General features: G+C 47.0%; 1 protein-coding gene across 3 annotated transcripts in view; it reads left to right on the forward strand.

Moving 5' to 3' along the window:
- DYNC2H1 (dynein cytoplasmic 2 heavy chain 1) overlaps positions 1-24,080 on the forward strand; it is a 219,162-nt gene that overhangs the window by 159,602 nt on the left and 35,480 nt on the right. For all 3 annotated transcript variants that reach the window (XM_072134207.1, XM_072134209.1, XM_072134208.1), the window contains 2 exons: positions 5,654-5,863; positions 19,370-19,459. In XM_072134207.1, coding sequence (XP_071990308.1) covers positions 5,654-5,863; positions 19,370-19,459 — 300 coding nt within the window. The remainder of the gene's footprint in view (positions 1-5,653; positions 5,864-19,369; positions 19,460-24,080) is intronic.

Below are 24,080 nucleotides of genomic sequence, written 5' to 3' on the forward strand. Positions count from 1 at the left end.
TTTTTGGGGTGTTGGTGTTAGGGTGTTAGGTTGGGAGGGGGGTGGACGGGATTTGGACAATATGATCCTGGGCACTGGTCTGGACTATATAGCGCGAACTTTGGACGTTAGACCAGTGTCTGGGTGGGAGGGTGATGGGCGTGGGATTTAGTTAGTTTATATTTAATGTTTTTATTTCCTGTTTGTCTTTTTTTGCTGTGTATTCTTTAGTTATTTATGGGAAAAAAAAAAAAAAAAAAAAAAAATTATTATAAAAAATTATATATAAAAAAAAAAAAAAATTAGGTGGTGGGATTGGGTGAAGGTTTTGTTTTATAATGCTGATTGTGTGGTGTGTGTGTGGCTGGGCCAGGAGATTTTCGTAAGTCTCTTTTAGTTTGTATTATTGTTTTGTTTTGCCAGAAGTTATGGCTTGATTTATGTTTATTGTTGTAATGTTTTTCATTTTTATATATAAAATAAAAGATTTACAGGATGTAACTCAGGATCAGTACAGGATAAGTAATGTCATGTATGTACACAGTGGGAGACATTTACTTAAAGTGTCGGTGTCTGCATTGGCTTTGTTACCGACCTGCTATCAGAAGGAAGATACACATTTAATATTGTGTAGCTGTGCAGAGACATTTCTGGCGCCGAGACCATTTTCTGTCCCTGGGACCAAAATCTGTCCCGAGCACCAGAAATGTGTCCAACAGTCCCTGCTAGACCAGTTTTCTTTTGGTCTACTTTCCGCCAGTTTACAGCGCCCAAAAATGGCTGCGACGCATATTAATTGTGTCTGAGTTTCCACTCCGCCAAAGCCACGCCCCTTTTCGGAGAAGAGTCGGAGCAGACGGAAAAAGTCATTTTTTCTGGCGCCGCCAGCTAATAAATAGGTCTGAGAGCAGAACATGTGGTGAGAGCGCCACAAAACTGGCGGAAACGCCATAGTAAATGTCCCTCAGTGACTACACCAGAAGAATAGTAAGTGCAGCTCTGGAGTATAATACAGGCTGAAACTCAGGATCAGTACAGGATAAGTAATGTCATGTATGTGCACAGTGACTGCACCAGCAGCAGAATAGTGAGTGCAGCTCTGGAGTATAATGCAGGATGTAACTCAGGATCAGTACAGGATAAGTAATGTCATGTATGTACACAGTGACTGCATCAGCAGCAGAATAGTGAGTACAGCTCTGGAGTATAATGCAGGATGTAACTCAGGATCAGTACAGGATAAGTAATGTCATGTATGTACACAGTGACTGCATCAGCAGCTGAATAGTGAGTACAGCTCTGGAGTATAATAGAAGATGTAACTCAGGATCAGTACAGGATAAGTAATGTCATGTATGTACACAGTGACTGCACCAGCAGCAGAATAGTGAGTGCAGCTCTGGAGTATAATACAGGATGTAACTCAGGATCAGTACAGGATAAGTAATGTCATGTATGTACACAGGGACTGCACCAGCAGCAGAATAGTGAGTGCAGCTCTGGGGTATAATACAGGATGTAACTCAGGATCAGTACAGGATAAGTAATGTCATGTATGTACACAGGGACTGCACCAGCAGCAGAATAGTGAGTGCAGAAGACGGGCTTCTGAAGTCCTCATAAAAAAGTGCTGAGATAATCACATCTCTCCGGTCAGTTATTATATATAGAGAGAAATGAGAGCGCGTTTGTAGCGTCAGAGATGCACAAGGTGACGCAGAAGACCAATTAAATGATGTACAGCTGCTACCTGTAGATGCACAGAATGTCTCATTTCTTGCCTTTCCGTAGTCCATTTATTGTGATTAGCTATGCGGCTGGATGATATCATTGAGAGCCTGCGCTGTATATTCCTCTCTAATTACTGTCACCATTGCTAGTAATCCAATTGGATGTCGGCGAGTGTAATTTCACCTCTGAGCACTTATGTTTTGGGGGTGGGAGGATGGGATGATGAGGTTTTTTCTTTCTGTAGAAGTGGCCATACTTGGAAGGTATAGTATGTGGACAGTGCATGAAGGGTGCAGTGTCCACACATCGACAAAATATTTGAATCCAATGTATATTTTACTGAGGCTGAGCCTTAAGTTTCTACAGCGTTCACTACTACTTGTAAGTCCATATTCAATGGGGTTGATAGGAACAAATCACTAGCATTTTCAGTAGTGAGGGACACTATGTACAATCAACTCAGCTTCTACTGCTCTATAACATGCTGCCTGCAGATAGGACACTATGTACAATCAACTCAGCTTCTACTGCTCTATAACATGCTGCCTGCAGATAGCACACTATGTACAATCAACTCAGCTTCTACTGCTCTATAACATGCTGCCTGCAGATAGGACACTATGTACAATCTGCTCAGCTCCTCCTGCTCTATAACATGCTGCCTGCAGATAGGACACTATGTACAATCTGCTCAGCTCCTCCTGCTCTATAACATGCTGCCTGCAGATAGGACACTATGTACAATCTGCTCAGCTCCTCCTGCTCTATAACATGCTGCCTGCAGATAGGACACTATATACAAACCCTCAGCTCCTCTTGCTCCATAACATGCTGCCTGCAGATAGGACACTATGTACAATCTGCTCAGCTCCTCCTGCTCTATAACATGCTGCCTGCAGATAGGACACTATGTACAATCTGCTCAGCTCCTCCTGCTCTATAACATGCTGCCTGCAGATAGGACACTATATACAAACCCTCAGCTCCGCTTGCTCCATAACATGCTGCCTGCAGATAGGACACTATGTACAATCTGCTCAGCTCACCCTGCTCTATAACATGCTGCCTGCAGATAGGACACTATGTACAATCTGCTCAGCTCCTCCTGCTCTATAACATGCTGCCTGCAGATAGGACACTATATACAAACCCTCAGCTCCTCTTGCTCCATAACATGCTGCCTGCAGATAGGACACGATGTACATTTTGCTCAGCGCCTCCTGCTCTATAACAAGCTGCCTGCAGATAGGACACTATATACAAACCCTCAGCTCCTCTTGCTCCATAACATGCTGCCTGCAGATAGGACACTATATACAAACCCTCAGCTCCTCTTGCTCCATAACATGCTGCCTGCAGATCGGACACGATGTACATTTTGCTCAGCTCCTCCTGTCTGAACACCACATCCAAGGTGACGGGTAGCCTTTAACTTCTGTGATAAGCAAAGTGGTACCCTCCTAAAGGACACCCCTTTTTTAGCCCCCAGGCCATAATGCACACATGAATGTACTAAACAGAGGTGAGGAAATTGCACACGTCTGCCGGCGGCGGGTTCTCCTTATACATTATTCCAATATGCAATGTCTGCCGGCTTTCACCTGACAGTAAGTAATTGAACATCGCCTCAGGATTAATCAGAACACAAACGGTGGGATCCTTCAGCGCGGCCTCCTCCTGCGCTCACATTATTAATCTGCACAAGCAAACTGACTACACAAGCAGCCGCCAAGGTCAGCTGAGCAGCGCTCACTAACACTCGCCCTCCAACCGGCTTTTTATTTCTTTATTTCTTTTTTTTACATTTATTTCAAATGACAGGTTTTACAGATGCAAAAAAATTGTGAACACAGAGGAAACAATAAAAGCCGTAAACAGAATTTTTCGTAATGTGTATCTCCTGCGCCGGAGAGGTTACTGAGCATGAAATCACCCAGTGACAGCCCCATCCTGCTGATATGCACATCATGTTGCTTTTACCGCATAAATAATACACAGATAAAGCAGTAATGAAGCAGGTCAGGTCTGCGCAGCGTATATCATCTGAACATCACTTTATCTTCTGTTGTAAAAATTACATCAAAATGAACTGCAAAATGCGATATGAGGTTCGCAACCGGGCCCAGGAGGCTCAGGGGCCCATAAGGTGTCACTTTCCCATATGAGAAGGCTAGTACTATAAACCATACATTATAGTCGGGGGCCTGGCACAGACTTTGCACTGGGGCCCTGCAGATTCAAGTTACGCCACTGGCTGTAAAGTAAGAATGTTTTGAAAATTAGGCGTTTTTATAGTATCCTTTAATAAAAAAAAAATGTGAAGTTAATAAATAGAGGGAGAATAAAATCTAAATGAAATCTTTGTTTTGTTGTGACCGCCTACTGCTGTCATCACTTCTTATAGGTACACACAGTTTGTGAAGGAACTCTGCAGAGAGGTTGTTCCAGACATCCAGAACTGAGCACAGATCTTCTTTGGATGCAAACATACTCTTTGTCTTCATAGAATTCCAAACAGACTGGATGGTCTTGACATCAGGACTCTGTGGGGGTCATTGCTCTAGAGCAAAAAATAATAATACTTTTTCCACATATGCCTTAAAGGGGTATTCTCATCCAGGCATTCACATTTAATTTAAAGAGAACCTGCCATGAAAATTAATGACACTAAGCGAGTCCTGCTTAATTAATGATCTGTTATATTATTGGGCACTTTAAGTCATTTGACCAGGGTGATATCATCTATGCTCCTGTTACATTTGCAGTGTCTAACCCATGTACCTATCTGATCACATGAAATCACAGCATGCCCCCATGGAGTATGGCTAGCAATAGAAGTCTATGGAGACTGCTGTGATTTCATGTGATCAGATACATACATGGGGTAGATGTTGGAAATGTAGCAGAACCTTAGATGACATCACCCTGGTCACATGACATGCTGAGAATAGGCATGAGACATGGGGACGAGTAGATGGGAGGGGCTGGCCGAGCAGGACACACCTCCTCTGTTACCAGGGAATATAAGATAAATCTGAATAATGGGGATGTGAGGTAAACAATTTTCAGCTAAAAGAAGGTTGTCAGTTAATAGGGATCCATGGGAACCTGTCACTAGCTGTGCAATATATATGTATTTCTTCAACTAGATGTTATTAAAAAAAATGTACATCTGTGAAGATAATATCCCATAAATGTAGTCACATGGTCCCTTAGAGACCAGATAGCTGTCCTTGGATCCGACCACCTCCGTACTCTACCAGCAGAGTAGAGGTGGTCATACACATGTGTTACTCAGTCTCCTGACCACCCGGAATTAGTGTTCATTACCGCAGGACAACATTCAGTAACCTCTTAACATTTCATATGCAAAAACAGGTTTTTTTTGTGTGTAATCCCTCCATCATTGGTGGTCGTATCCAAGTACAGCTGTTCTTCGTTTCTAAGGGACAACATGGCTGCATTTATGGGAAATTATCTTGACACAGGTACATTTTTGTAATAACATCCAATTGAAGTATGTATATCCCTGAAGGATTAACTTGAATGTGAATGCTCTGGTGAGAATACCCCTTTAAACTTTTGAACAGTAATGTATACTTTTATTTTTGTGACAACCAAAGTCATAGTTTCCATAAATTCCTCCCCCGTCCGACCCACTGCCTATTGACAGCTTCATCCCTATGTACATAAATAGGGAGTAAGCTGTCAATCAACCACAGGCGAGTTTCTTGACTCGCATGGCATCATGGGATATGTAGTTCCCTGTAGGCGTTCAGTACCGATTCCTGCAATCAGAAGTCAGATTTACTCTCTAGTATTAAGCTGTAGGACCCGGGATTGGGGGCTGGTAAATCTGATTTCTTACACTTGTATATTATAGACTATTAGTAGTATATCAGTGTGTGACCTCCCACTTAACATCTTCTACATCTTCTTCCAGAACTCCAACTTGATCCACCAGAAAGTGTCTCCTCCGACAGAGCGGCACGGGTCTCCCATCTTGTCATTCATCATCCTGGAGCAGTTCAATGCCATCCGCCTGGTGCAGAGCATCCACCAGTCCCTGGCCGCCCTCAGTAAGGTCATCAGAGGGACGTCACTGCTGACCTCAGATGTACACAAGCTGGCCAGTGCTTTACTAGAGCAGAAGGTAAGTCAGGCCTCACAGTCTCTGCTCACTCCAAGGTGTTGGGCTCAGATTAAAGGATTAAAAGTGAGAGGTTTTCATTGTGATTATTAATCCCTGAGTCTTATCTAATGCTTAATATTCTGCGCCGATGACTATGCAGCGGTCTCATCAGGCTTCTACTTCGTCATAGACTTTGAATGTGCCCCTTATTTTGTAGATGCAGCAAGAAATCCATATGAAATATGCACAGTTATAAACTCAGGTGGGTACCCGGGGAGCAGCGAAATGTCCCAGGTGCACTCCAAAGTGTCAAACTACACATAGATGGCCATCATACAACATGCATGTATAAACTAACCTGGGGAGATTATTTAACACTTGATTATGATTTTAAACGCACATTTGGAAATTTGGATATGATCCACCCCAATAACAGAAATAGTCAGACGTAAGGGATAAGCAGCCGGCATAAGAGAGACCGTCGGAGACCAGTACTAGGTAGCCGGACACGGACAGGACCACCATAACATAAACAGCAAGGACTAGGCTGCAGGATGTTGACAGAACCCCAAAAAGGAGATGGTCAGAGACCAGGACCAGGCACAGGATACTGACAGGACCCTCATACCAGAAACAGCCAGAGACCAGGACCAGGCACAGGATACTGACAGGACCCTCATACCAGAAACAGTCAGAGACCAGGACCAGGCACAGGATACTGACAGGACCCTCATACCAGAGACCAGGACCAGGCACAGGATACTGACAGGACCCTCATACCAGAGACAGTCAGAGACCAGGACCAGGCACAGGATACTGACAGGACCCTCATACCAGAGACAGTCAGAGACCAGGACCAGGCACAGGATACTGACAGGACCCTTATACCAGAAACAGTCAGAGACCAGGACCAGGAACAGGATACTGACAGGACCCTCATACCAGAAACAGCCAGAGACCAGGACCAGGCACAGGATACTGACAGGACCCTCATACCAGAAATAGTCAGAGACCAGGACCAGGCACAGAATACTGACAGGACCCTCATACCAGAAACAGTCAGAGACCAGGACCAGGCACAGGATACTGACAGGACCCTCATACCAGAAACAGTCAGAGACCAGGACCAGGCACAGGATACTGACAGGACCCTCATACCAGAAACAGTGAGAGACCAGGACCAGGCACAGGATACTGACAGGACCCTCATACCAGAAACAGTCAGAGACCAGGACCAGGCACAGGATACTGACAGGACCCTCATACCAGAGACCAGGACCAGGCACAGGATACTGACAGGACCCTCATACCAGAGACCAGGACCAGGCACAGGATACTGACAGGACCCTCATACCAGAGACAGTCAGAGACCAGGACCAGGCACAGGATACTGACAGGACCCTCATACCAGAAACAGTCAGAGACCAGGACCAGGCACAGGATACTGACAGGACCCTCATACCAGAGACCAGGACCAGGCACAGGATACTGACAGGACCCTCATACCAGAGACAGTCAGAGACCAGGACCAGGCACAGGATACTGACAGGACCCTCATACCAGAGACAGTCAGAGACCAGGACCAGGCACAGGATACTGACAGGACCCTTATACCAGAAACAGTCAGAGACCAGGACCAGGAACAGGATACTGACAGGACCCTCATACCAGAAACAGCCAGAGACCAGGACCAGGCACAGGATACTGACAGGACCCTCATACCAGAAACAGTGAGAGACCAGGACCAGGCACAGGATACTGACAGGACCCTCATACCAGAAACAGTCAGAGACCAGGACCAGGCACAGGATACTGACAGGACCCTCATACCAGAGACCAGGACCAGGCACAGGATACTGACAGGACCCTCATACCAGAGACCAGGACCAGGCACAGGATACTGACAGGACCCTCATACCAGAGACAGTCAGAGACCAGGACCAGGCACAGGATACTGACAGGACCCTCATACCAGAGACAGTCAGAGACCAGGACCAGGCACAGGATACTGACAGGACCCTTATACCAGAAACAGTCAGAGACCAGGACCAGGCACAGGATACTGACAGGACCCTCATACCAGAGACAGTCAGAGACCTGGACCAGGCACAGGATACTGACAGGACCTTCATACCAGAAACAGTCAGAGACCAGGACCAGGCACAGGATACTGACAGGACCCTCATACCAGAAACAGTCAGAGACCAGGACCAGGCACAGGATACTGACAGGACCCTCATACCAGAGACAGTCAGAGACCTGGACCAGGCACAGGATACTGACAGAACCTTCATACCAGAAACAGCCAGAGACCAGGACCAGGCACAGGATACTGACAGGACCCTCATACCAGAAACAGTCAGAGACCAGGACCAGGCACAGGATACTGACAGGACCCTCATACCAGAAACAGTCAGAGATCAGGACCAGGCACAAGATACTGACAGGACCCCCATACCAGAAACAGGCAGAGACCGGGACCAGGCACAGGATACTGACAGGACCCTCATACCAGAAACAGTCAGAGAACAGGACCAGGCACAGGATACTGACAGGACCCTCATACCAGAAACAGTCAGAGACCAGGACCAGGCACAGGATACTGACAGGACCCTCATACCAGAAACAGTCAGAGATCAGGACCAGACACAGGATACTGACAGGACCCCCATACCAGAAACAGTCAGAGACCAGGACCAGGCACAGGATACTGACAGGACCCCATACCAGAAACATTCAGAGACCAGGACCAGGCACAGGATATTGACAGGACCCTCATACCAGAAACAGTCAGAGACCAGGACCAGGCACAGGATACTGACAGGACCCTCATACCAGAAACAGTCAGAGACCTGGACCAGGCACAGGATACTGACAGGACCCTCATACCAGAAACAGTCAGAGACCAGGACCAGGCACAGGATACTGACAGGACCCTCATACCAGAAACAGTCAGAGACCAGGACCAGGCACAGGATACTGACAGGACCCTTATACCAGAAACAGCCAGAGATCAGGACCAGGCACAGGATACTGACAGGACCCTCATACCAGAAACAGTCAGAGACCAGGACCAGGCACAGGATACTGACAGGACCCTCATACCAGAAACAGTCAGAGACCAGGACCAGGCACAGGATACTGACAGAACCCTCATACCAGAAACAGTCAGAGATCAGGACCAGACACAGGATACTGACAGGACCCCCATACCAGAAACAGTCAGAGACCAGGACCAGGCACAGGATATTGACAGGACCCTCATACCAGAAACAGTCAGAGACCAGGACCAGGCACAGGATACTGACAGGACCCTCATACCAGAAACAGTCAGAGACCTGGACCAGGCACAGGATACTGACAGGACCCTCATACCAGAAACAGTCAGAGACCTGGACCAGGCACAGGATACTGACAGGACCCCCATACCAGAAACAGTCAGAGACCTGGACCAGGCACAGGATACTGACAGGACCTTTATACCAGAAACAGCCAGAGACCAGGACCAGGCACAGGATACTGACAGGACCCTCATACCAGAAACAGTCAGAGACCTGGACCAGGCACAGGATACTGACAGGACCCTCATACCAGAAACAGTCAGAGACCTGGACCAGGCACAGGATACTGACAGGACCCCCATACCAGAAACAGTCAGAGACCTGGACCAGGCACAGGATACTGACAGGACCTTTATACCAGAAACAGCCAGAGACCAGGACCAGGCACAGGATACTGACAGGACCCTCATACCAGAAACAGCCAGAGACCAGGACCAGGCACAGGATACTGACAGGACCTTCATACCAGAAACAGTCAGAGACCAGGACCAGGCACAGGATACTGACAGGACCTCCATACCAGAAACAGTCAGAGACCTGGACCAGGCACAGGATACTGACAGGACCCCCATACCAGAAACAGTCAGAGACCTGGACCAGGCACAGGATACTGACAGGACCCCCATACCAGAAACAGTCAGAGACCAGGACCAGGCACAGGATACTGACAGGACCCTCATACCAGAAACAGTCAGAGATCAGGACCAGACACAGGATACTGACAGGACCCCCATACCAGAAACAGTCAGAGACCAGGACCAGGCACAGGATACTGACAGGACCCTCATACCAGAAACAGTCAGAGACCTGGACCAGGCACGGGATATTGACAGGACCCTCATACCAGAAACAGTCAGAGACCAGGACCAGGCACAGGATACTGACAGGACCCTCATACCAGAAACAGTCAGAGACCTGGACCAGGCACAGGATACTGACAGGACCCTCATACCAGAAACAGTCAGAGACCTGGACCAGGCACAGGATACTGACAGGACCCCCATACCAGAAACAGTCAGAGACCTGGACCAGGCACAGGATACTGACAGGACCTTCATACCAGAAACAGCCAGAGACCAGGACCAGGCACAGGATACTGACAGGACCCTCATACCAGAAACAGCCAGAGACCAGGACCAGGCACAGGATACTGACAGGACCTTCATACCAGAAACAGTCAGAGACCAGGACCAGGCACAGGATACTGACAGGACCTCCATACCAGAAACAGTCAGAGACCTGGACCAGGCACAGGATACTGACAGGACCCCCATACCAGAAACAGTCAGAGACCTGGACCAGGCACAGGATACTGACAGGACCCCCATACCAGAAACAGTCAGAGACCAGGACCAGGCACAGGATACTGACAGGACTCCAAACCAGAAACAACCAGAGACCAGGACCAGGCACAGGATACTGACAGGACTCCAAACCAGAAACAACCAGAGACCAAGACCAGGCACAGGATACTGACAGGACCTCCATACCAGAAACAGCCAGTGACCAGGACCAGGCACAGGATACTGACAGGACCTTCATACCAGAGACAGTCAGAGACCAGGACCAGGCACAGGATACTGACAGGACCTTCATACCAGAAACAGTCAGAGACCAGGACCAGGCACAGGATACTGACAGGACCCCCATACCAGAAACATAGACCAGGACCAGACACAGGATACTGACAGGACCCTCATACCAGAAACAGTCAGAGATCAGGACCAGGCACAGGATACTGACAGGACCTTCATACCAGAAACAGTCAGAGACCAGGACCAGGCACAGGATACTGACAGGACCCTCATACCAGAAACAGTCAGAGATCAGGACCAGGCACAGGATACTGACAGGACCACATACCAGAAACAGTCAGAGACCAGGACCAGGCACAGGATACTGACAGGACCCTCATACCAGAGACAGTCAGAGACCAGGACCAGGCACAGGATACTGACAGGACCCTCATACCAGAAACAGCCAGAGACCAGGACCAGGCACCGGATACTGACAGGACCCCCATACCAGAAACAGTCAGAGAACAGGACCAGGCACAGGATACTGACAGGACCTTCATACCAGAAACAGTCAGAGACCAGGACCAGGCACAGGATACTGACAGGACCCCCATACCAGAAACAGTCAGAGACCAGGACCAGGCACAGGGTACTGACAGGACCTTCATACCAGAAACAGTCAGAGACCTGGACCAGGCACAGGACACTGACAGGACCTTCATACCAGAAACAGTCAGAGACCAGGACCAGGCACAGGATACTGACAGGTCCCTCATACCAGAAACAGTCAGAGACCAGGACCAGGCACAGGATACTGACAGGACCCTCATACCAGAAACAGTCAGAGACCAGGACCAGGCACAGGATACTGACAGGACCCTTATACCAGAAACAGTCAGAGACCAGGACCAGGCACAGGATACTGACAGGACCCTTATACCAGAAACAGTCAGAGACCAGGACCAGGCACCGGATACTGACAGAACCCTTATACCAGAAACAGTCAGAGACCGGGACCAGGCACAGGATACTGACAGGACTCCAAACCAGAAACAGCCAGAGACCAGGACCAGGCACAGGATACTGACAGGACCCCTCATACCAGAAACAGTCAGAGACCAGGACCAGGCACAGGGTACTGACAGGACCTTCATACCAGAAACAGTCAGAGACCTGGACCAGGCACAGGATACTGACAGGACCTTCATACCAGAAACAGTCAGAGACCAGGACCAGGCACAGGATACTGACAGGTCCCTCATACCAGAAACAGTCAGAGACCAGGACCAGGCACAGGATACTGACAGGACCCTCATACCAGAAACAGTCAGAGACCAGGACCAGGCACAGGATACTGACAGGACCCTCTTACCAGAAACAGTCAGAGACCTGGACCAGGCACAGGATACTGACAGGACCCCCATACCAGAAACAGCCAGAGACCAGGACCAGGCACAGGATACTGACAGGACCCTCATACCAGAAACAGTCAGAGACCAGGACCAGGCACAGGATACTGACAGGACCCTCATACCAGAAACAGTCAGAGACCAGGACCAGGCACAGGATACTGATAGGACCTTCATACCAGAAACAGTCAGAGACCTGGACCAGGCACAGGATACTGACAGGACCCCCATACCAGAAACAGCCAGAGACCAGGACCAGGCACAGGATACTGACAGGACCCCCATACCAGAAACAGCCAGAGACCAGGACCAGGCACAGGATACTGACAGGACCTTCATACCAGAAACAGTCAGAGACCAGGACCAGGCACAGGATACTGACAGGACCCTCATACCAGAAACAGTCAGAAACCAGGACCAGGCACAGGATACTGACATGACCCTCATACCAGAAACAGTGAGAGACCAGGACCAGGCACAGGGTACTGACAGGACCTTCATACCAGAAACAGTCAGAGACCTGGACCAGGCACAGGATACTGACAGGACCTTCATACCAGAAACAGTCAGAGACCAGGACCAGGCACAGGATACTGACAGGTCCCTCATACCAGAAACAGCCAGAGACCAGGACCAGGCACAGGATACTGACAGGACCCTCATACCAGAAACAGTCAGAGACCAGGACCAGGCACAGGATACTGACAGGACCCCCATACCAGAAACAGCCAGAGACCAGGACCAGGCACAGGAAACTGACAGGACCCTCATACCAGAAACAGTCAGAGACCAGGACCAGGCACAGGATACTGACAGGACCTCCATACCAGAGACAGTCAGAGACCGGGACCAGGCACAGGATACTGACAGGACCCTCATACCAGAAACAGCCAGAGACCAGGACCAGGCACAGGATACTGACAGGACCCTCATACCAGAAACAGCCAGAGACAAGGACCAGGCACAGGATACTGACAGGACCCCCATACCAGAAACAGCCAGAGACCAGGACCAGGCACAGGATACTGACAGGACCCTTATACCAGAGACAGTCAGAGACCAGGACCAGGCACAGGAAACTGACAGGACCCCCATACCAGAAACAGCCAGAGACCAGGACCAGGCACAGGAAACTGACAGGACCCCCATACCAGAAACAGCCAGAGACCAGGACCAGGCACAGGATACTGACAGGACCTTCATACCAGAATCAGTCATAGACCAGTACCAGGCACAGGATACTGACAGGACCCTCATACCAGAAACAGTCAGAGATCAGGACCAGGCACAGGATACTGACAGGACCCTCATACCAGAAACAGTCAGAGACCAGGACCAGGCACAGGATACTGACAGGACCTTCATACCAGAAGCAGTCAGAAACCAGGACCAGGCACAGGATACTGACAGGACCCTCATACCAGAAACAGTGAGAGACCAGGACCAGGCACAGGATACTGACAGGACCTTCATACCAGAAACAGTCAGAGACCAGGACCAGGCACAGGATACTGACAGGACCCTCATACCAGAAACAGTCAGAGACCAGGACCAGGCACAGGATACTGACAGGACCCTCATACCAGAAACAGTCAGAGACCAGGACCAGGCACCGGATACTGACAGAACCCTTATACCAGAAACAGTCAGAGACCAGGACCAGGCACAGGATACTGACAGGACCCTCATACCAGAGACAGTCAGAGACCAGGACCAGGCACAGGATACTGACAGGACCCTCATACCAGAAACAGTCAGAGACCAGGACCAGGCACAGGATACTGACAGGACCCTCATACCAGAGACAGTCAGAGACCAGGACCAGGCACAGGATACTGACAGGACCCTCATACCAGAAACAGTCAGAGACCAGGACCAGGCACAGGATACTGACAGGACCCTCATACCAGAGACAGTCAGAGACCAGGACCAGGCACAGGATACTGACAGGACCCTCATACCAGAAACAGTCAGAGACCAGGACCAGGCACAGGATACTGACAGGACCCTCATACCAGAAACAGTCAGAGACCAGGACCAGGCACAGGATACTGACAGGACCCTTATACCAGAAACAGTCAGAGACCAGGACCAGGCACAGGATACTGACAGGACCCTTATACCAGAAACAGTCAGAGACCAGGACCAGGCACCGGATACTGACAGAACCCTTATACCAGAAACAGTCAGAGACCGGGACCAGGCACAGGATACTGACAGGACTCCAAACCAGAAACAGCCAGAGACCAGGACCAGGCACAGGATACTGACAGGACCCCTCATACCAGAAACAGTCAGAGACCTGGACCAGGCACAGGATACTGACATGACCCTCATACCAGAAACAGTGAGAGACCAGGACCAGGCACAGGGTACTGACAGGACCTTCATACCAGAAACAGTCAGAGACCTGGACCAGGCACAGGATACTGACAGGACCTTCATACCAGAAACAGTCAGAGACCAGGACCAGGCACAGGATACTGACAGGTCCCTCATACCAGAAACAGCCAGAGACCAGGACCAGGCACAGGAAACTGACAGGACCCTCATACCAGAAACAGCCAGAGACCAGGACCAGGCACAGGATACTGACAGGACCCTCATACCAGAAACAGTCAGAGATCAGGACCAGGCACAGGATACTGACAGGACCCTCATACCAGAAACAGTCAGAGACCAGGACCAGGCACAGGATACTGACAGGACCCTCATACCAGAAACAGTCAGAGACCAGGACCAGGCACAGGATACTGATAGGACCTTCATACCAGAAACAGTCAGAGACCAGGACCAGGCACAGGATACTGACAGGACCCTCATACCAGAAACAGTCAGAGACCAGGACCAGGCACAGGATACTGACAGGACCCTCATACCAGAAACAGTCAGAGACCAGGACCAGGCACAGGATACTGACAGGACCCTCATACCAGAAACAGTCAGAGACCAGGACCAGGCACAGGATACTGACAGGACCCTCATACCAGAAACAGTCAGAGACCAGGACCAGGCACAGGATACTGACAGGACCTTCATACCAGAGAGAATGATAGGTAAGGGATGTAGGAATTGTATTGGTGTCGCTGTATTTCGGGAACACATATAATACACCTATAATTGTTACACAGTCGTGTTTTAGTTGTGTTATGTTACTCTCCAAGGCTCTGCAGCATATAAAGATCTGGATTATTATCAATATAATAACATTGGTCTTTTTTTCACATTATTATAAAATATCTCTTTAAGGGGTTGGCCATAAGTTTCCTGGTTATTAATGGCCTTCCTTAGGCAAGGCTGTCCATATCTGAATATATGGGTGCACATCAGACAGACGGTACTGCTCCTGTTTTCTAGTCATCCAGCTTAAAATACTGAATACAAAAAAACTATATAAATCTTCACAGTACAGGGAGGGGTATATGTGTGGTGAGTGAATAAGGGCTAATACCACCATCACAGGCTGCAGTGGATGTGCCTCCATCTGATAGTCCATGCACTGGGGCATTCATGGCCATGGTCCCTCTATCAGGGGCTGTCGGACATATCCTTCTATTTACACGGTTCCAATTTGAGTGATTATAATCTCCATTTTTTAGACCGGTGACATTGCATTGACAGCTGCCAGACTGTACATTTCTGTTTCGCTTTGTAATTCAACAGGCATCAGAGGAGGAGGTAGAGACATTGTGACCCTGACAGGTTGTCACCAGTCACTGCACACAGGGTGGAGGGAAGGGCTGGGAGAAGTTGTCAGCCAGTGCTCCCATCATCCAGGCTGTCCTGAGGTGACCACAATGGGGGGATGTGACAGCTCCATCATGAATGTGCGTCTGCAGGTTAATAAGACGGAAGACGCAGGACAATTAGAGAGGTAGCAGATCCCAGTATAAGAGGCAAAGAATAATACAAAGGGGTCTCAATGTTATCACCATCCAAACTGGTGGTAAAAGGGGCATGTCCTTGGCATATTGTGGGCTGATGTGTGCATTTTTCTATACAAAGATGCAGAATAAAGTGACACACAACAAAAGCCTCTCTCTTTCTTCTCCCCTTTCTGTGCTCTTTTGTTGCAGGGATTTATAGAGTCTGTGAAGGAGAAATAATTTGGACATCTTCTGTGTCTCTCTTAGCCGCTACCTGGGAGTATGTGCCACCTCTGATTCTCACTGGTCACCCCATATCCTACTCGCCTTACAAATAAGTGAGAAGTGGGAGACAGAGTAAAAGCCCCTTATTTGTTGCTGCAGTCAGAAAGCCAGGGCCTGCATTAGGGGGCATCAAACTGTTCATTTGCACAGGGCCCCCTGCATGTGGACTTTTGTGGGCAGAGGATGTATTACTCCTTTAATAGCACTTAGATGAAAGCCCGGGAGATGACGATGCTTATCATCTATCTCCTGTCTATGTATCTATCATCTATCTCCTGTCTATGTATCTATCATCTATCTCCTGTCTATGTATCTATCATCTATCTCCTGTCTATGTATCTATCATCTATCTTTATAGTTATTTATCTACTATAATTTATCTATTTCCTATCTATCTATCTATCTATCTATCTATCTATCTATCTATCTATCTATCTATCTATCATTATTATTATTTATCTATTATTTATCTAACCATTTATCTACCTAGCTTTTTATCTATCTATAAATCTACCCGTCTCCTATGTATTAGCTATCATATCTATCTCCTATCTATTATATCCATTTATCTCCTATCTATTATCTATCCATCTATCAATCGATCTTTTATCTCTCTTCTATTCTTATACTGTTCTACTGTCAAATAACGGAGGCTGTGGAGAATAATGCAGCTTCATCGGTTACCAGAGTCTTCTCCTTGCACATGTCTCTGTATTAGAGAGGGCTGAGCAATACAAAAGATTTGACACCATTCCCCGCACTATCCTGGGCTTGTGCCCATAATAGCCAATGATCCTAGCAAGTAACCTGACTGCTAGTGCTGCATCATTGGAAGCATGGGCCTTCTCTAGTTAAGTTAAAGTTACACGGGGGGGGTACAAGCTAAACTTTTGCACTTACTGTTGATTATTGTGATTCTTCCTCCATCTTAACTGACTACAAAACTTCCTTCACAGCAAAGTTAAAGGAAATCAATTATTGATAAACATGATTACTTATAGATCCAGGCAACTTTTAAATTATACTATTATCTGGGGGTGTTACCAGAGCCCCTCCTTGCTGTGGTTTATGGGCTATTACACTGTGCTGGAGTACTTCCCACCCTCCCACTGTGTGTTGGAACTTCCTATGTGGCAGTGAGATTACATCAGGGAAGGGGAGAGGGGAAGTGCTGAATGAAGAGAGAGGAAGACATTGGGGCAGATTTACTTACGCGGTCCTGTCGCAATCCAGCGGCACGTTCTGCGACGAGGATTTGGGTCTTCCGGCGATTCACTAAGGTCGTGCGCCCGATGTCCACCAGGTGTCGCTGCTGCGCCTAGGTCCTCCGAGGTGCGCTGGAGTTCACCTGGTTCTTCTCAGTGCATGTGAGTGATTGATTTTGCGACACACTTCGTTTTTTAAATTCCGCGGTTTTTCCGAATCTGTGGAATCCCGGCGGAATTCGGCGCAAAACTGAAAAAGTCGGGAAACCCAACGAAAGTGCGGCCGCAGAGCCCTTAGTAAATAAGCCCCATAGTAACTGCCTGTGAAGCTGCAGCACAGAGGGGCTTTGGGAACCGCCTCAGTAGCCTTTACGGCTCATTAGTATAATTTTGAAAATTGATTTAAGGAAGAAGTCAATGGATAACAGATATAATAAGATTACCACAGTCACGGTGCCATCTTTTGATGGTAATTTCCTTTAAGAACTTGCACAATGCTGTAAGCCCTTCCTGTACATGTTATTTTCCCGGCTACATCTGCCCCTTCGTAATAAATATAAATGTTTGGGAATGAGTTTCTGAACTGCGATGAAATAATGCTTTGTCTGTTGCCAGCCTAGTAAAAGAGCAAGAATGAGGCCATAAATATCACAATGACTTTTATTGGGCCAATATTTCGCATTGTTTACAAGCTTCTCAATCTCATACAATTCTGTCAAGTGCAAAATGATTTTCAAGACGTTCAGCTATTTGCAGAATGATAAAAAGCGAGGACGCACGTTATTTATACAAAAAAACGCATAATGAGCATGGGAGTAGTGGTGTAGCTCCCACCCCACTCAACCATGACAGCTGGTGTTGCTAGAAATGGGCCTTTTTAAAGGGGTTGTCCACACATTTTGATTGATGGCCATCAATATCTGCTTTGTAAGGGGCCGAATATAGAGAACAGATCCCGATGTCTCCATGTGACCTGCATTGGGATGGCTCCTATTAAAATATGGCTTCCCTCACTAGTGCGAGATTAGTGGCTTATTATTTAGATAGATTCACAATGGAGATTTGCGGTTGATGGTCTATCCTGTATGATATGGTGAAGGTGCTCAGGATAATGTTGTAGTCGTCACTACATTAGCAGAAATATTGCCGCACATTGTGTAGTATTGTATACTTTATGTTTCTCACACGCATTCACATTAGCTGCAGTACCGTGTACAACCACTAGGGCAGTGATGGCGCACCTTCTAGAGACTGAGTGCCCAAACTACAACCAAAATCCAGTTATTTACCGTGAAGTGGCAACATGGAATTTTAAGCAGTAACTTATTGCTACCTGTTCTTCCTCATCTTTCAATTGTATTGACCCCCTGAGGCTACCAATACAGTTGAAAGAAGAAGGGGACAAATTCAGACTCGTTGTAACTTCTCTCCAGGGTCTCTCTGTAGAAGAATGGTGGGTCCAGCAGCATGACCTTGAAAGTTATTGCAGTTCTGTAAACACCTTTTCGCTTTTCCCGTTGTTCCAAACAGCCAATGAAATGTTGCTTTAAAATAGCACTGAGAGCAGCTTCTCTTAAGTTGCCTTGGACTGCAGGAAGATTTGGTGGATTTGGTCCTATTTGGTGAACTCTGTCCTAGAGCGATGGTCTGAGTGCCCACAGAAATGGCTCCGAGTGCCACCTCTGGCACCCGTGCCATAGGTTCGCCACCACTGCACTAGGGTGTACAGCAATGTGCCTAGTCAGCAATAAAGAGGCCACAAAATTCACCCAATCACTGCAGGTCGATCAATCAGATGATCAGCCAGTTACATAGCTACACAGTCAGAGAACCAGGGTCTCTACAGGTATATATCGACCTGACTATATCTAAAGCTCTCCTGATGTTTTTACATTCATTTACAGTGTCCGCTCGCCTGGCAAAGCAAATGGGAAGGCCCAGAAGACCCTCTCCAGTACCTCAGAGGACTCGTATCCAGAGCGGTGGCAATACAGGTACAGTGACCCGTGGGCCAATAAAACCATAACTTACTTAGTCAGCGGTCACCTTGTACTGTCCAGTCGGAGCAGTAGATGAGTAGATTGATATACTGTATGTCTCGTCTGTCATTTCCTGCTCTGTCTGACCTCCCTAGACTGTTTACCTGCAGGCTCCATTAGGGGGCGCTTTCAAGGTTACTACATATCCGAATAATGAAAAAATTGACCACTATGAAAAAAATTGGTATTCATTTCATCTTTATAAATTCGCGGCACATGCAAATGTTTGATTACGTCACCATTATCTTCTGTAGTAGAATAAAGTTCATTCATATAAAATCAGTCCACACCGAACGCTCGTGGTGCACCGAGACGCCAGATGCCCTGGTTTGTTGTTACACTACATGCACTACTACATATAATAGCATTCTGCATATAAATAGACAGCACAAGTAAAAGTTTTTTTTTTTTTTTTACTTTCATTACATTGATGACCTATCCAAGATTGGTCCTAAATATCAGATCAATGAAACAAATGGAGTCGAAAGTCAAACTCCGATCTCCATGTAGCGATCACCCCCCAGGAACTGCTGCTCTCAGACCATGTTGAAGTGAAAAATCTTATATTCATCCATTCTATTCCTCCGTAGTCTACTTCTCTTCCCAACACAGTTCCATTCACGCCATAAATCTCCTACACTTCTCTCATGATCACTGGGGTCCCGTGTCATATTTCCATTGAGCAGATGTTTTTTTACCCATACGCAGAATAATGGAGATGTGTTTTTTGTATCCTTTTTTTTATCGATCAGCATAAAAACAGATGAGCAAACAAACAAATATAAAAAAAAGATGTTAGACTCACTGGTCTAGGATATATAGACCAGGGGGGGTAAAATCCAAGTAAGTGTATCATAGAAGCACCTTTAGACAGGTAATCATGTATAATCCTATAATCCTCCAGTAACGCTATCAAACACTGCGGCGGGGTACAGTGTAATTGTCGGACAGCTGGTAAAGATGTCTGACGTATTCATGAGGGGGTGGCGTTGGGGCGTGGCTAGGGGCGTCACTGCCAGCCTATAGAGCGAGCGGGGCGGTCCGAGGAAGAGGCAGCGCCTCGGACCCCCCCTCATGAATACATCAGACAGCTTTGCGATTGGTCCGATGATTACACTATACCCTGCCGCAGTGTTAGATAGCGTTATCGGAGGTTTCCGGTAACGCTATCACTCCAACACTGCGGCGTTTGTTCAAGCACTGGGAGCTGCTTACTTTAGTAAGCAGCTCCTAGTGCCGGAAATTTTGGTGACAGGTCCTCTTTAAGTAAATCTCGATAAGGGTAAAACAAGAAAAACGAAAGACATATAGTACAGCATAGTATCAGAGGTGTGGGGGGAATAACCGGTTTAATGGGGGAAATATAATTAGTGGGAATATCAGGGGGCTAGGAGAATAGACAACAGAGTAGATTACTGATATTGAAAGTCAGTGGTCAGACTTAAGAGAGCTCAGGAGAAGGTAGATAATTCAGGGGACTGACCAATGGGCAGCTGGGGACCCCAGGTCAATAGCTTCCCCAGAATCTGCATTGAGCTCTTCCAGTCTCTGTAAGAGGAAACCAGTCGATCACTGAAAGAACTTGCAAAGCCTGGGGATGAGTGTGTGCTGCAACCAACATGAATCCCATCAGGGAACTTTGGCTTTAGTTGCTTGTGACCAACAGGGCTGGAGTGTCGGACAGCACCACCAAATATGAGCCATGGTTCCAGCTTGGCACCAGCGCCAGCACACATCTGGCCAATTTGGATGAATGGTGTGTAGTTTGGCGGGAACCCAATACCACCTAGAGGGTATTTTAAACTTTGCTTCCAGAGATTTAGAGGAGGTGGAGAATTTTTGGCACAGTTCAAAGTCTCTGTGCCATTTATCTATCCACTTCTCTCTCCCAGGCTTTGACATAGGGGAGGTCATGGTCCTTCCATTTATCAAGTAGGAGACATTAATGACGGAAATGGAATGTGTTACCAGGGAGGAGGAGTTGCATGAAGAGTCGAATGATGTTAGTTCTCCATGGAGATCCAACTGTGTTATTGGTGCGGTAGAAATGTGTCAATTCAGTATATTCCTACTCCGAGCGGGCAGTTTGTGGGAGAGATGAAAAGGTTACGAGGTAAGAGAGGGAGGCTATTGTCTCCGATGAGAGACTGATGAAGAAGATGTTGGCAAACATATAAAGGTGCATACAGCACAACTACTTGCTAGGTATAATAAATCAACAAATGAACATAGTACAGTCACTAAATGGGTGTAAAAGGCAAGAACTGAGGTGGTTTTGCCTTGGATCTGCAGCGTCGTCCTGGGTGGCCAGATAAGTCGGTGCAAATTGAGTAAGTATAAAAATTTCAGGTAGATTGACGGGCTGCTACCAATAAGGATTCAAGGGAATAGATTAAATTCCTTTAATTAGGGTTTTCAAAATAGGACAACACGTTTCTGGGGCAGAACTACCCTGAAGAAGGGTTTTTTAGCACATATACTCGAGATTATACCCGAGTATTTAAGGTATGCATTTCACCTTATTTTTGCATCACTTTGATGCAGTAATAAAAATGTTAGGCCTCCCAGACAACCTTCTTACCAATATACAGAATGCTCTCTCTAGTGGCGGAGGGATACACCCTCAAAATAGGAAATGGTTACTATTGTATATCAAACATTTTGGGGATTAGAAAGCCCGAAGGAATCGTTCATTCGATAAATGGATTTGGCTAAACAATAGGCGTTAGCTTATTTAAAGACAACCAGCTGTGAAAAACGACATTATTTTGCAATACCCTATCACAGTATGTGTTTATTTTATCTGTCCTGCCACCCAATCAGCGAAGTTATTGGCTAGTATACTGTGATATTGTATTGCTGTCTCACTATTGACACTAACACTGTGTTCATACATTGGGGGGATATTTATAAAGGCTTGTACACCAGTTTTATGTCATATAAGAACTGAATTGCTGCTATCCCCCCACCAACCCTACACCATTTCTGCACCAAGTAAATGTGAAGGGGTGTGCAGGGAGTGACAATGTGGGGCAAGAATGCGCAGTAGCTACAGAATGCGCCTGCACAATGCCTGGCGTGCCAGAGGGGCAGCGGGAACATTGTATGATGGCTCAAGATAAATATCCCCATTTTTGTTTCAATTGTTTTTTGGGAGGGTTGTTTGCATTGTTTACATGCAAAACACGCCGTACTCATTCCAGATCGCATGCGTTTCAGTTGAAAACGCTGGAGGCCCCTATACATATCGTGGGAGTGAATAGGAGGATTCAGGGGGAAGTTTTAGGGTGATGCCACACATGGCGTTCTGAACCCGTTTTTGGTCCGTTTTTAAGCCGTTTTTTTGAAACACATCAGTTTTTGACAGGTTTTACCAATGATCTTAATTAAAACTGGTCAAAAACGGATGCGTTTTTGGACAGACTGCTTCAAAACGGACCAAAAACGAGTTCCAAATGCCATGTGTGGCATCACCCTCAGTCCTCCATTCTGCTCAGGTCTGGGGGCGACCCGCATATGACACTTATCCCCTATCTAAGTCTAGTGAGTGTTTAGCCTGTGATATGTTTCGGGACTCGCAGAATGTACACTGCCCCCATATTCCCCACATTTAAGCCTCACACAGAAATGTTCTTGTTGCTGTGCATTATGAAGATACACCTTGTTCCCTCAGTGCCAGGAGGTGGAGAACGAGCACATTTATCTAACCAGATGGTTAATTGCTCTGTTTGATACAATAATCCATTACGTGAGGAGTCATTTTTAGTTGGAGACAAAAGCTGAGAGCTACGTTCTGTACATTAGCACCAGGACGGAATAAAGAGGGCCATTTATATATTTCTACCTCCCACCTCTTGAGCTTTTATCGCAGATTTTCGCTCCAGTAAAACTTCCTCGCGTTGTTAAAGGAGAATCCAGGCCATGTGGTAGATTTCTGGATGACAGAACTGACTTCAGATGAACATCCATAGAGATTCTTTTGGCTTCAGGTTTCCAGTGCTTCATGGCCGAGCACCCGGCTTGTACTACTGGAGGTGTCCTCCTTCAGGGTTGCTAAATTGTTCTGCAGTTGCTCGTACTGTTCTGCCTAAGGGTGATGTCACACGCTCAGTTTTTCAGATGCAGTTTTTGATGCCCAAAACAGGAATGGAGTAAAAGTAGGAGGAGGAGCAGCACCTTTCAGTTATTTGTCTCACCCATTCTCATCCACACCTGCACCCACTAATTTGTCCCTCACCAACCATAGCCTCTGTTTTCTATGAGGCACCTATACTTGTTCCTTGTTCTCTGTTTCTACATACTTTTTGTTTCTTGTTTACTTGACTTTGCTATTGTTTGGTGTGAATATCACACCAGACATTCACACTAAACACTCCATAGACATATAGAGGCAGCTCAGGATACCTCGCATACAACATGAAACACTGGATGGAATAGTGTGGTAGGCTAAACTATTTCACCCTGCTGGATTAATGTGTTGGTTTAAAGGGAATTTACCATCAAAATCCATCATGATAAACCAGGGACACTTACACCCAGATCCAGGCACCATGACTGGGGTAATGTTCTTATATTT

The sequence above is a fragment of the Engystomops pustulosus genome, chromosome 2, assembly GCF_040894005.1.
Source record: "Engystomops pustulosus chromosome 2, aEngPut4.maternal, whole genome shotgun sequence".
In the NCBI taxonomy this organism is placed as follows: Eukaryota; Metazoa; Chordata; class Amphibia; order Anura; family Leptodactylidae; genus Engystomops; species Engystomops pustulosus.